The 15,458-nt window shown below is 26.3% G+C and overlaps 2 protein-coding genes across 8 annotated transcripts in view; one reads left to right on the plus strand and one right to left on the minus strand.

Moving 5' to 3' along the window:
• Nucleotides 1-15,458, plus strand: part of LOC122511348 (alpha-1,6-mannosyl-glycoprotein 2-beta-N-acetylglucosaminyltransferase) — an 83,391-nt gene that overhangs the window by 46,439 nt on the left and 21,494 nt on the right. For all 7 annotated transcript variants that reach the window (XM_043626517.1, XM_043626514.1, XM_043626520.1 and 4 more), the window contains 2 exons: nucleotides 9,931-10,114; nucleotides 14,809-15,231. In XM_043626517.1, coding sequence (XP_043482452.1) covers nucleotides 9,931-10,114; nucleotides 14,809-15,231 — 607 coding nt within the window. The remainder of the gene's footprint in view (nucleotides 1-9,930; nucleotides 10,115-14,808; nucleotides 15,232-15,458) is intronic.
• Nucleotides 10,033-15,458, minus strand: part of LOC122511349 (protein D1-like) — a 30,405-nt gene continuing 24,979 nt past the window's right edge. Inside the window, exon 6 of the mRNA XM_043626522.1 lies at nucleotides 10,033-10,154. Coding sequence (XP_043482457.1) covers nucleotides 10,123-10,154 — 32 coding nt within the window. The 3' untranslated portion in view covers nucleotides 10,033-10,122. The remainder of the gene's footprint in view (nucleotides 10,155-15,458) is intronic.

Here is a 15,458-nt window from a genome sequence, read left to right on the forward strand (position 1 = left end):
TAAATAACTGTCCAAATGAAGGAGTATTGTTCCTTTCTGCATACAAAGATGTATTCATTTGATAATAAACCTGACCATGTATTTTGAAACAATATGGTCCTGGTCGTCTATTGTTAAAATTAACTAAGTTAGCGTTGAAAGAAGCAAAACCAAATGAATTATTGTAAGGTCGTATATTATGAAGAAAATGCCCAGATAATTCGTGGGTGCCATCAAATAAATTTTGTAATATGAGTGGAGGAGCAGGTAGATCTTCAAGAATGACTTCGCCTTGTTTACAACAATCATGAAATGAATTTTTTTTATTAGATACTCTTTCTGCTTGGAAATGTTTAGCATTACAATGCTCACATGAAATTTTCATCGCACCAGCAAAATGTTCTTCTATATGCGAGACTGAAATACTGTCAGAGAAATTTTGATTCTGTGCAAAATCCCGTTTTTTTTTGGCTATGAGTTTTTTGATAAGCTACATTTTTTTGACGACCGGAAATATTAGTATTTGCTAAATTTGCTGTAACAGTTACATTATCTTTTGCCAAAGATGTAGTAACAGTTGTAGAGGATTTTTCTGAATTTATATTTGATTTTGACACTGTAATAATACTGTCCTTTGTTTGAAGTGATTGAGGGTTAAGAATTCTATTATTCTCTTGTTTTTTTGTCGAAACTTTCTTTGATAAGCAGCTTTCTTTTGACGTTTCATGACTTGATGTTGTTCTTCTTCCTCTAAAGAACGTATTATTGATCTTTTTTTACTTGATTTTCATTTTTTAAATTAGTATATTTTGTAACATTTCTTGAATCATTACAATCATCATTAGTTTTTGATTTTATAAATAATTCACTGTTAACTTTATGTTCACAAAGTTTTACATAAGAATGATCACGTGTAATGTTCATTTCATTACAATAACCCATCTCTATATGTGACTTTGAAATAATATCAGACTGATTTTGTTTTTGAACAGAAGTATGTTTATTTTGTCGAGAGGTGCGCTTGTAAGCAAATAAAATAAATAAATTTTTTATTTATTTATTTTTATTTGAAATATTTTCTTCTGCTGATGATAAAGCTGTAGATGTGCTTTGGGGCCTCGTATTTAAAGTTTGCTCTGCACTAATGAATTCATTAGAATCCAATGATTCAGAGCGAACAATTTTATTATTTTCTCGCTTTTTTTGTCGATATTTTTTTTGATAAGCAGCTTTTTTTTGACGTTTTATGATTTTATATTTTTCCTCTTCTTCAGGAAAATGAACCATAGCTCTTTTTTCTCCTTGCTTCTCAGTTATTATTAATCTTGTATCTTTCATTCCATTGCTTGAATCAATAGAAATATTATTAACATCATTTGCTGGAATTAAAGGCAAATCTTCTAAACAACTATCAACAAAATTTTTTTTACAAACATTGCTGGTTGAATTCAACGATGATAAATTATTGTCAACAATTTTATTTTCTTCATTTTGGAAACTTTTTTCTCTAGCTCGATTCCTAAGAAGACACTCCCAATTACATTCAACAGTCATAGTTCTAATATTAGTCGACCTTACTGACGGAAATTTACTTAAACGATTGTTTTTGAACATTAACATTAAATGATTTCTCATGTTATAATAATAGTAATTGACAGAGTGGGGCATAATATTAAAAAATATCGATGTTGCGAATGCTATTGCATATATTCCACAAGCAAGATTATTGTTTGGTTGTTGATCAACAGTTGTGAAAACTACTGGAGGTTTAAAAGGATATAATCTACTTAAATATTTCCTTTGATCTTCATTTAAACATCCTTCATTAAGACTATCATAAATATAAAGTCTCATTCCATCATAATAAGTGCAAATCCAATGACCTTTCTTGATAGGTCCACTAAAAAGTATTTGAATATGCTTTTTACCTTTTTCAATCGGACTAATAAATTCAAGCGTATAAAAATACAAAGTGCTTTGCATGCTAAAAGCAGAATTTGATTCCCTTCTCAATAATTTTTCGAATTCATCAATATGAGTATCATTTAACATTCCTCCTTCAGTAACTGGAATTTTTATCTTATCCTTTCTTATTAAAGATTATTAAGAATGTAAAGAATGTATCTTCATCTATTAATATTATTAATATTATTAAATATAAGTATATTTTTGGTAAATTTTTCTGTTTTGTATCTGTTTATTATCTGTTAATCTAGTATCTGTTAATAGAGTATCTGTTAATCTAGTACCTCTTGACTAAATCTCTGTTTATCAAGTATCTGGTATCTCGTAATCACATGTTATTTTTAGTACATCTTTAATATTCATAAAGTTTTTTCCAAAATAATAACTAACTACCAAAATGTTAAAAAACAAAATGTTAAAAAATCAATAATTAAGATTTAAAAAAACAAATATTAATCAATATTAAATAATAATTATTACCACTATAATATAATTATGTACAAACATCAGAATTTAAAAAATCAATATTCTACATTTAGAAATCAAAATAACAGGCAAATGTCCTTTATTCCTTTAAACTTTAACTTTAATTAATTTAATGTATCCTTTAAACTTTAACTTTAAAACTTTAACTTTTATTAAATTAATGTATTTAACTTTAACCTTTAACTTTAATTAATAAAATTAATTAAATCCTTTAAATTAATAAATCAAATAATTCACACATTATATTTACAAACTCTTCCTAATAAATATATACCTATACAAATAATATTAACAAAAAATTTAATTTGTATTTACATGTATTTTAATTTTAATACTTACGTACGTAACGTATGCAATGTACTTTAACTTTTTTCAAATGTACAAAAAAACAAAACCACAAAATTCACAAACAACACTTTCAGAAAAAAATCACTTAGCAAATAACAGCCAATACTTCTTATCGAAACGATACACTTGTCACACTTTGCAAATGGCTGACAGTTGCTGACACTTGTAATGTTTTGTAATTTTTCATACCAACCAAAAAAAACTATGCGTTTCACACTGAGGTGAGGTTACGTAGCGAACAAACAACTGTTTGGAAAAAAAGATGCGCGCGCAACAATTTTGAAGCGTCTAAAATGATTCATAAAATTAAATATATTTTATTATTAAAAAACTTTTCATTTATTACAAACCAAATCATAAATAAAAATTATTTTTATCTTAAACTACTTTTGGTTAACTTTTAGTTAATAAATAAATTTTAATTAATTTATTTTAATTTTAATTTTAAAAAAGAGAAAAACGAAAATTTAAAAGTGTGAGGTCACCATCATTATAAAATTCAGCCAATGAGGAACACTCATTATAAAATCAGCCAAAAATCAGCCAATGAGAAGAAAGTTCTACACTTGAAGTTAGCTGCTTTGACATCAGTAAGTAATGTCGTCTCGATTATATCCAATCAAAATAAAGGATTTTGAATTTTATCTAATCAAAATAAAGGAATAAAGGATTTTGAAAAAATAGCCAATCAAGAAAAAGTTCTACACTTGAAGTTAGTCGATCTTACGCACCTCGTTTTTAAGAAAGGATGTAGTTAAAACAACTATTTCTTACTAGTTGCAGAGAAAGAAAGAAATTTACTGTTTTCATATAGTAAAATCAATTGTTGAAAATAGTTATTTTTACTATTTATGCAGTTGAAAAGATCATTTTTTTCTACAGAGAAAAAACGTGAGTGGTAAAAGCATCCACATATGTGCAGTTAAAAAAATATAGTTAAAACTATCATATTCAGCAGCATTTTAACTAAACTTCCATAGTTAGTGGAACTAAAATTGAATAGTAGGTTTTATGTAGTTAAAATTACTACTACACGTTATGATTGTGAATAACTCAACAATAGTGCAGTAGTTAAAAGTACTGTTAAAAATAGTTATCTTCGGAATTTCTGTAGTAGAAATATCCATTTCTTGCTATTTGCAAAATATAAATTAAAATTTACTGTTCCAAAGAGTAAAAACAACCGCTGGAATTTGTTATTTTTGTGTTTAATGTAGTTAAAAGAACCAATTCTTACTAGCTTTTAATAATTTATCTCTATGGTGGTAAGAAACATTTATTTTTATAACTACAAAAGTCATAAAAGTAACAATTTTTATGTTATTTTTACTATATGAAAATAGTAAGTTTAATTTTTTTATAACTAGTAAAAAGTGGATAATTTTACTACAGAAATTCTGAAAATAACTATTTTCAACAGTACTTTTAACTACTGCACTATCGTTGAGTCATTTAAAATCATATGCTGGCTACATTTCAACTAAGTCCTTGATCTTAAAAAATTAGTTACTGCAACTAAACGGAGTGGTTATTATGACTGAATCGAAGAAGAACGTCCTCAAGTACAATGCCAGTCATCGTAGCGTGCGAGCGTGGTTGGGTGGTTAGGTTATCGGTTTGCGAATGTTAGGGTCGTGCGTTCAATCCCCGGCGTTTGGGGATTTTTCTCTGTTAGGTGTATAAGAATTTAATATATAAATTATATATGAACAAAAATAGGTAAGAGAAAATATAAAAAAATGGACCTCAATAATAATAAAAAACAAATAAATAATTTCATTTTACTACTTTAAATAGTTAATTTAACTATTTTTTACAGTTGTTACAACTACAATTTGTTACGGGCGCCTATAGGAACTATGAAAATTTAGTTACTGCAACTAAATGAAGCAGTTAGTATGCCTAACAACAAATAGTTAAGATAACTGTTTTAGTAGTTAAATTTACTGTAAAAATGGTATTTATTACTACATTTTACAGTTAGACTAACTATTCTGTCATAGTTCATTTTACTAAATAATGTTACGGGCGCCTATAGGAACTACAGGAAATAGTAAAAAAGTAGTCAAATTTACCATATTTTTTTTTGTGTGTAATATGCACAATATTAATTTTTAATATTATAAAACACGATTTCCCTAAATTGAAAAAGAATATATTAAATTCTATTGCCAATTTTAACAAATATTAATACAAAATCTCTCTTTGTGTTCCATTCTGAAAGTTGTCTCTTCCATTGAATTGGATAACACAACAATATTCTGCTCAACAATATTTTTATGGATATCTCTTCCAGACCTTTTCTTTCCGTGTGTTTTGGGCAAATAAAGTATGATAAATTTTACTCTCTAAATTTGAATCAAATAATTTTTATTTAAATAAAATAATTTGTATTTGAACTAAAAATTTTTATTTGAATCGAAATTGAAAAATAAAATTTATTTGAAGCAAATACCATTTAATTGATATACAAATAAAAATTATTTGATTCAGATATTTAATTGTTAATATAGTCACACGGAAAAAAATTAATCTCTAAACTTGAAATAATATTAATTTGAAGTCCAGTGAAATATAAGTGTATCTAAATTAAACATTATAGTCACAATTACTGTGATAAGTTGTGTTTGATTCTGTCAAACTTTATACCAGAAAACGCCATAAATTCACATCTCTGATTTAGAGATTTGTTAATTTCACAACTTTTTTTATATGAATTAGGTACATTGGGTTTTTAAGTTAATCAGTGACAAAAAAGATTTAAACCATTTTAATTAATTATTAATTTTATTTTCAAATATCCAAATAAAAGCGAAGGTCTGTGAAGGAAGGTCTGTGAAATTTTAAGGTTACAATTGTCGCCCGACAAAATACGGCACTGACTGATTTAAATGACGTGAAATAGGTAAATAAACATTTTTCAACCACTTTTTCTCTAAACACAGACACTTTTTACAAAATAGGCCAACATACAATGGGTAAGAATCTTCTTAATTACCTAAATTCAAAAGATGGTTTAAATTCATGCAGAAATGCGGTTGTCAAGCGGTTGTAAAATGTAAAATTGGAAATGATTGGAAATGATTGGAAATAGTAATGTAATGACAGACAACAAGAAGCGGATTACTGCCAGTCGCCAGAAGAGGGCAGAAGCATGCAGAGAGCACAATGGTCCAGCTGTTATATTCTTAGCATTACATCACTTTCCAATTTTACATTTTACAACCGCGTTTCTGCATGAATTTAAACCATCTTTTGAATTTAGGTAATTAAGAAGATTCCTACTCGTTGTATGTTGGCCTATTTTGTAAAAAGTGTCTGTGTTTAGAGAAAAAGTGGTTGAAAAATGTTTATTTACCTATTTCACGTCATTTAAATCAGTCAGTGTCGTATTTTGTCGGGCGATAATTGTAACCTACAAATTTTACAGACCTTCCAACGCCGTTAAAACAAAAAAATGAAATAAAAATATAAAATTCGTATTGTGTTTTAAAAATATCCAACTACTTTTTTATACTTGTCAATGTATAGTTCATACAGGGAAAACAATATAAATATTTTGTGAATAATTCTCACTCTAAATTGTGATAAATTATAAATTCTTATTACATCGAGTTATTACAAAAATAAGAATTATATAAATATACGACTAAAATTTTTAATATTGTTTATTCAAATAATATATTAGATTTGAATTTATTCAAGTAAGTTGATAGTTTAGAACATATGTTCCATATGTCATAAAATTTCAGATTCCTAATATCATTTTTAGGCATAAGAAATACGTGTTCTTCACAATACTAATATTCGGATTAGATATAATACCAAATTTCAGTTTTAGTGATCTGCTTACATCTTACGTCCGATTCCAGTGATAGTTTATGCCTAAATCTCAGATTTAATCTCTAATTTAGAGATTAATTTTTTTCCGTGCAAGTAAACGATTATTTGAATCAAATAATTTTTTTCAGTGTATTATATAATATTCTATTTTTATTTTAGACTATAATATTTTATAATATTGATGGCTTGATCGATATAATATTTTATATTAAAAAAACAATTATAATTATTATTTAATGATGGAATAAAGAAAGCAAGAGACGGTGAGAAGAGAATACAAAATCGAAAGAGTAATTTGCAATAATTATTGTTCACGAGACATTTGAGATAAAAATTCACAATTACATATATAGTACGTCTGAGATTAAGAAATAAAGAGTTTTCTACTCTTGTTTTTAAAATTTATTCTCTAGAGTTCATTTTATATGAAACTTACTTCCGTTTATCTCTCCGACAAATTTTATCACAGACAATTATTATTATTATTATTATCATTGTCATTTGCAGACATATGTGTCATATAATCCTTTTACCACTTTAAATAACAAACTGGATTAAAAATTAAGTGTTCACATTTTTTTAGTTTATTTTCTCAATACATTTGATAAAATAAAATACATTGACATTGTATTTGTCAATATACACAAAAATGAGTTAATATTAATTTAAAAAATTTGGAAAAAGTGAAAAATCATTGTTACAAAAATTTTAATAAAATCGATATTATAGAATGTTTAAAATTATTATAAAATTAATTATTAAATTCATTCTTCCTGTTTCGGAGACAAGAGACAATGATAATAATATTTGTTAAATGCAATTATTAAAATTTAATATTCATGCAGGTTGTTCAAAAATACCTTTTTGAGATAAATGTTTATTAATTTTGCATGTGGACTAAAATAATATAATCTGAATAACATACACTGAAAAAAAAATTTATTTGATTCAAATATTTCAAATTATTTGAAAAATATTTAATTGATTCAAATACTTTTTAGTTGAATCAAAAAAATATGTATTTGATTCAAATAACTTGAATTATTTGAATCACACTTATTTGAACCAAATAAATCGTATTTGATTCAATTAAATAATTAATTGAATTGAATAAATGGATTTGTTTAATACAAATAATGAGTTACTTGAAACAATTCTTTTATTTATTTCACTCAAATACTTCGTATATTTGATGCAAATAAAAATTATTTGACACAATAAATTAATTTTATTGATTCTAATAAACTTGATTATTTAATCCGAATGATTCGTTATTCAAAGTTAATACACTATTTTATCAAGACAAATAAAAGAATATTTCAATCAATTAAATAATTATTTGAAACGAAAATAATGAATTACTTGAAACTGTTCATTTATTTATTTCACTTAAATATTTCATTTATTTAATACAAATAAAAAATATTTCGACAAATAAATGTGTTATTTGGATACAGAATATACGGCAGTGGCATTGATATAGTGGATTAGCCCGAGTTCTCACTATAAGTCTCAGTGGCCGTGCGGTTTAAATAGGTGCGTTTGTAGGCGGGAAGACGCGAATTCGATCCCACATGCGAGCGAATATTTTTCATTCTTCGTTTTAAGCGTTATTTAAAATAATAAAATTGTGTGTTGTGTTGTGAATAAAAACTGTGTGAACATGTTTGTAAATAATGTTAAAAGTCTGTTAAAAAATCAGTTAATATATATATATATATAATATAAAATATAAATATAATATAATAGTATATTAATAAATTTAAAAAAATACTAAATATTAAAAAAAAAAATTTTTTATTAAATATAGAATGAAATAATTTTCATAATTGATTCAAATAATTATTTACTAGCTTCAAATATTCCATTTATTTGATTTGAATAATTTGTATTTGATACAAATAACTATTTATTTGATACGATAAAACAAAATACTTAGGTCTAGTAAATATTTATTTGAGTTAAATAATTTCTATAATTGATTCAAATAATTATTTATTAGTTTGAAATATTCCATTTATTTGATTTGAATAATTTGTATTTGATTCAAATAAATAGTTATTTGATGCGATAAAATAAAATATTTAGGTCAAATACATATATGTATTTGGTTCAAATACACATTTATTGGATTATAACCAAATAAATGATTTATTTGGATCAAATAATTTTTATTTGATTCAAATAAATTTTTTTTTCAGTGTATAAATAACGCTCGTTTATAGCATTCATCATATGTATAAAGAAATTATTAAAACTAGAATTTCTCCTTCATTTATATAAATATTTTAAAATACCTGCATAAATTCGTCAGTACTGGAAATAACTTTATAGCAAGTGCATTTATGTATAACTTCAGAGAGAGAGACTTACAGATGTCGACATTCGCAATACACTTTCTTGCTCACTAGATTTTAAAGGAACGAAGTGACGTGTTATATTTAGGCGCCTGCTGATTTTTTTACGCATTTATATCCAAAAAGCAAAAAAAATTCTCGTTAACATAATTCATTTTCAACAAGCTGCTCGAATAAATTTTCTATAATTTACTCTCTAAATTTGAATTAGTAAAAATGTTTACTGTTAGTGTCTGACTTTTTGCTTTTGAATTAGTAAATAGCAAATAGTTTTACAACAAATATTAATTTTTACTGATCTATTAGTAAAACTACTAAAAAGCAAAAAGTCAGTCATTAATTCAGAAAACATTTTGACTAATTTAAATTTAGAGAATAATTTCGTACTTACCGCGCAAATAATAGATATTCACTTGAAATAGAAACAAATCAATTTTTTAATGATATCAATTTAAATATACGACAAAAGGTACATTATAAATCAAAAACAATTATTATAGATGATTCGAAATATCGAATAAATCATCAAAGCATCAGGGTGAAACAGAAATAACCCACATGAGTATCGTAATAAATCGATTATTATTACATTTAGTGTGCCACGACGAATAATAATTTTACCCTTGGGAATTTATCATATTACATGTAGAAAGGATATTTTTTATTACTTCGCTTTTTTATCAAGAATTATTTTATCTATTTTATCCAAACGCATTATTAAAAAAAGAAATGAAAGGAAATTTGATATAAATATTAAATGTATAAGAACTTAAGAAGTTAAGAAAGTAAACTAAAAAACTTTCCCCTTTCGGATAAATTGAAGAGATTAATTTTTATTTAATTTATTAAAAAAAGGTGTGAAAAAAGTGTTATCAATATGATGTTAATAAAAAATTGTGAACAGCAGTATAATTTCATCTTGAACTAATTTATGTATGCATTTCTTTTTTAGCCTCATCAATCGTTGGAGTAGGCAAAACATATCGTGGGGCTCTCTCGAGAACGTTGGTCCTTGTGTTTTTAGCGACATTTCTATGGCTTCAAATTCACGTCATCAATCTCACAACTCGTGACTGGTCCAGCCAAACATCATCTAATGAAACTCTTTATTCACTAGTACCCCAAGAATTACACAGGTAGAATTTTACTTTTTAATAGTAAGTCGAATAATTATACCTAAAAATTAAAAATTCAGTTGTTTTTTTGTTTCCTAACTTTATAAAAAAAAATTTTTTAAATATTAATTTTTAAATTAATGCCTACCTATTAAAAATTATAGAATTCTTGCAAAACATTTAAAAATAATTATTGAATTCCTTCGAAGAATTTTACTATTTTTGAAAATAATTGATTTCTTGCAAAGAATTTTAGTAAAATTTTTAAAAATAACTATATTTAAAAAAATTTTTTTTTAAATAATGGACACCTAAAATATTATTCAAATTTACATTATTAAAAAAATATATAAATCCAATAGAACAAATTCATTAAAAGAAGCCCGTGCAGAAAAATGGTGAGGGCTCCCGGCGGGGCCCTCGTGGATTGCCCTCTTGCTATGTGGAATCCGTAGGGGCAATCCACGCGGAGTCCTCGAAGGCATGACATGCTTTCCCTCATGGGTGCCCTCGAGGAAAATCCTCATGGATTCCATATGGATTTTCCATGCGGTGCCCTCGTGGATTTCTTAAAATGCCCTCATTCTTATTTAACAATTTTTACTTTTTTTAATTAAATCGTGACCAAAAAAAAAAAAAAAAAATCTGACGCACGCAGGAATTGAGCCTACGACCTACTGACTACCAGACAACAATCTTACCACTATGCTACGGGACCTACTTGAAAATTATTGCTTTATTGTAGGTGACTTGCTGACTTTCTTTTGATGATTCAATAAATTATTTATTGACACTAATACACCATGACAAATAATTAAATAGTTTAATAATAATAATAACAATATTAATAATATAATAATAGATTATAAATATTCATAAATTGATATTTTTATCATTTCAAAAAAAAAAAAAAATGTCAAAACATTTGTGTTAAAAACGCGTTTTTCATAGTTTAAAATCATTATAAACGTTAATTTGTTGATGTAAAAAAAATTATTTTTTTTGGACTTAGAAATTTTTTCTAGTTAATGATGTGGGCGATCCATGAGGGCCCTCGCGTGGGCCCTCAAGGATTTGCCCTTAGGTAAGTTCATTGTTTTCAAAAAAAGTAACATTAAATATTTGTGAAAAACGTGTTTTTCATTGTTTAAAATCATTATAAACAATAATTTGTTGATGTAAAAAAAATTTTTTTTTTTGGACTTAGAAATTTTTTCTAGGTAATGATGTGGGCAATCCATGAGGGCCCCTCGCGTGGGCCCTCAAGGATTTGCCCTTATGTAAGTTTTATATTTTTTAAAAAGCAACATTAAATATTTGTTAAAAACGTGTTTTTCATTGTTTAAAATGATTATAAACAATAATTTTTTGTTTGGACTTAGAAAAATTGTTGAGCAGGGCATTCATAATAGCTAAGAGCAGGGGCCCTGCTGGTGCCCTCGTAAATTTCCATAACTTTGTGATAGGATTTCTGGAAAAATGTCACTTAATGTTTATTTCAGGTGCTTTGAAACGTAATTTAATGCAATCTGAACTAAAGTTTTTTAACAAAAAATTTTTTTTTTTTGAAACTTAGATAAATTTTTGAGCAGGGCAACCGTAAGGGCAAAGAACGGGGCCCCTGCTGGTGCCCTCGTGGATTTCTCCTCATGGATTTTCCACGAGGGCCCAGCTGTGGGGCTCGAACACGGGAGTGAAAAAAAATAATAAAAATTGTTTAGACGCTGTTAAATAATTTTTATTAATTTTTTTTACATTAGATTAAATTTTTTTCCATGCAGAACTTTTTGGATTTTATTTATTATTTATATCTACCATTTATTTAATTGTTTTCAATTTTAAAATTAATGTATTAAAAATCATTGAATTCTTGTAAAGAATTTCGTCAAAATATTTGAAAATAATTGAATTCCTTCGGAAAATGTTATTATTCATGAATATAATAGAATTCTTGCAAAGAATTTGATTAAAATTTTTGAAAATCTAAATTAAATACTTTTCAAAATTTTTTTAGAATTTTTTGAAAGTAATGTAGTTTTTTCAATAATTTTAATTGAAAATGTTGAAAGTAATTGGATTTTATGAAAAATTTCTTTCGAGATTTTAAAATATTAATCGTATTTGTTAATAATTGAAAAAAACAAGTAATTTTATTAAAATATTGAAAACAGTTGAATCCTTTGAAGAATAGTAAATATTAAAAGTTCTGAAATAATTGAATTCTTTCAAAAAATTAAAAAAAAAATTTTTAATAATCAATTTTGTTAATAAATGTAATTAGGTAATAACTTTAAGATTAAATTTTATTTACCTTTATGGGACTGACGAGATACCCGGGTACCTTTTGCATTTTCAAATTTATTCTTTTCATAATTTTTAAAATCGTATCGACCTAACGTTTTTTGAAATCTCAAATTTATCCATACAAAATGTTTTTATATTATTTATAATATAGGGGAGGATGGGGCAAGAATAGTTAGGTAAGACCTTTTCGGATCTAGCGGCCAAACTTGAATATGTTATATGTATCTGCAAACGAAAAGTATTTTTGGAAAGCCTGGTTATTTGGCTATAATTTTCTACACATTATTTTGCTGTAGACTCAAATCCCTACGAGATACGAATGAAAAAGTAAAAAAAAATTTTTAACTGTCCTTGCCCCAGCACTGGGGCAAGGATAGTTAAAAGAATTCGAATGCTAAAAATGTTATAGAAATTCAGTAAATTTTCGTTTTCTTATTTATTTTATTGGATTTAGACTATTCAATATTGTTATCTCAAGTATTAAAAATATGTATTGAACATTTTCTGAATTGCAATTACTTTATTAAAATTCATCTGAACTAGAATCAGAGGTTTAACCAATTTTCTTCAGTCGACCACCAATTTCTTGGTCAATAAGCTTCGTTTTCTGTATATAATTACGCACCATTAAACACAATTAAACACTTTTTTTAAATTTGCAATGTCATTAACAGGATTTTACCGTGCCGTATTATCTCTAACTATCCTTGCCCCGTGAATCCATACTCGAAATTTTCATTTCTTAAAAACATGCTTTTTTCACCGTTCAGACCTTACCCCCCCCCCCTCCCCTTATAAATAAAAATTTGATTAGGTATTGATTTTGATTACAATTATTATTGTTTTGAAAATAATTGAATTTCTGAGAAGAATTTTACTATTTAGAAAAATAATTGAATTGTTTTGAAAAATTTATTAAAATTTTAAAAAATAATTAAATCCTTTCGTGAAATTTTATTAAAATTATAATGAAAATAATTTATTTTCGGCGAAAAATGTAAAAAAATAAAGAATTCATAAAAAAAATTTATGAAAGTATTTGAATTCTGTGAAGAATTTTATTATCATTTTTGAAAATAATTTAATTTGTTTTGAAGAATTTCTTTCGTTCTTTTTTTGAAAATTAAGTATTTTTTTTATAATTTTAATTGAAAATTTTGAAAATTATTGAATTAACTCTCTGCTGATGCTAACGACCGTTATCGTCAAAAATCGTCATTCTGGACGTCTGGTGGGGACTATAGGAGTTACGTGCTTTGGCGATAGAGTGGGGATAAGTTAGCATTAGCAGCTAGGGTTAAACAAAGAATTTTTTTCAACTTTATGAAATAATAATTTTTGTTAATAATTATAATTTAAAATTTGATTATTGAATATTATTAAAATTATATTTTTATTATTTTTTATTGTTTATACTCCTGCCCTATTGGCCTTACGCACTTCGACAAGAGTCCCCAAGAAATACTTTTTTGGATTATAAGCATAACCATTCTACCTATGAAAATTTTATCTATAGGTATATTAACCTAATTTTGCGTCTACAGACGACTTTTATTAGGAGTACTCGCATTCGCCTGGACCACCCGTCAATAGGTTTTCTCGCCAGAGAAGAGGGAAACTGTAGAAAACCTCTCCTGAGTACAACCGGTTTTATCGACAGTCGAGTTCTAATGGTGTGTACCGGACAATAATCGACGGTGCACATCATTATACCTCGACGTCAAACCTCCCGCTCAGATTATCTCACGTGCCGGAAAAATACCAAGCCAAATGGGCGCGAACCAAGGGTACTTATACCCTTGGTCCTTAAACGACTGCCAAGCGAGGCATCCATCCGACTGAGCTAATTTGTCGGTCTATATTTTTATTATATATAGGTATATTATTATTTGTTTTACTTTTGGATTTGAAATTACTCAAAAATTGAAATTTATATTTCAAAATAAAAAATTTTGTAATTATTTGCATAATAATAAGAAAGTAATAAGAAAATAATAATACGAATACCATGTTTCGCGTTGGCACGCGAAATTAATGAATCATTTTATTAAATGTGACTCGTCGCGAAGAAAAGCACTTAAGAAGCAAAAAAACGATTTTCGGATTATGATTGTTTCAGATAAATTAAAGATTACTTTTTAACTATCTGAACTCAAAATTAATTTTTATCAAATACTTATCTGAAATACTTTCGTAATAATGATTTACAAAACAGAAATTCGTGCTAAGAGTTGATTTTCTCTTTCCTTTTTTCCTCCACCTGTAAAATTTTCGATATGCTTCTTAATAGGTGCTTTTCTTCGCGACGCGTCACAAATATAAATATAAATAATTTAGTTATTAAATAAATAAAAATTACTTTTTAATAAAAGCATTAAATAATTGGTGTTTTTTTTGTAATTATTCATCAGGTTTTTAAAGGAGAGACAAAATGCAACGGCAATAACGGCAAATGCAACATTGGGAATATTGACTAAAAATGAAATAAACGAAATTCGTCGTCACATTGAAAAAATAAATGCCGAGCAGAGAGTCATTAATGAAGAAGCATTTGGTCCATTGGCTTCGGATTCACCTGTGATTGTCGTTCAAGTGCACACGCGATTGACGTACTTGAGACATTTAATTGTATCCTTAGCACAGGCCAAAGATATTGAACAGACTCTAATTGTCTTTAGTCACGATGTTTGGGATCCGGATATTAATTATCTTGTGCAAAGCGTCGATTTTTGTCGTGTAATGCAAATATTCTATCCGCACAGTATTCAAACGCATCCGCGCACTTTTCCTGGCGAAGATTCACATGATTGTCCAAGAAACATTCGAAAAGAGCAGTGAGTAATTTTCCTATCTATCAATTAATACAATTAATCTTTTCATTTATTAATATAATTTCCTGACTTTATTTTTATTTATTTTTCTATTTCTTAAACAATTTTTTATTATAATATAAAAATATTATAATATTATAATAATAATATTATTTTATAATATTAATTAATAATTAATTATAATAATAATTAATTATTAATTATATAATAATATAATAATATTATTTTAC

The sequence above is a fragment of the Leptopilina heterotoma genome, unplaced genomic scaffold (genome assembly GCF_015476425.1).
Source record: "Leptopilina heterotoma isolate Lh14 unplaced genomic scaffold, ASM1547642v1 Lhet_81, whole genome shotgun sequence".
NCBI lineage: Eukaryota > Metazoa > Arthropoda > Insecta > Hymenoptera > Figitidae > Leptopilina > Leptopilina heterotoma.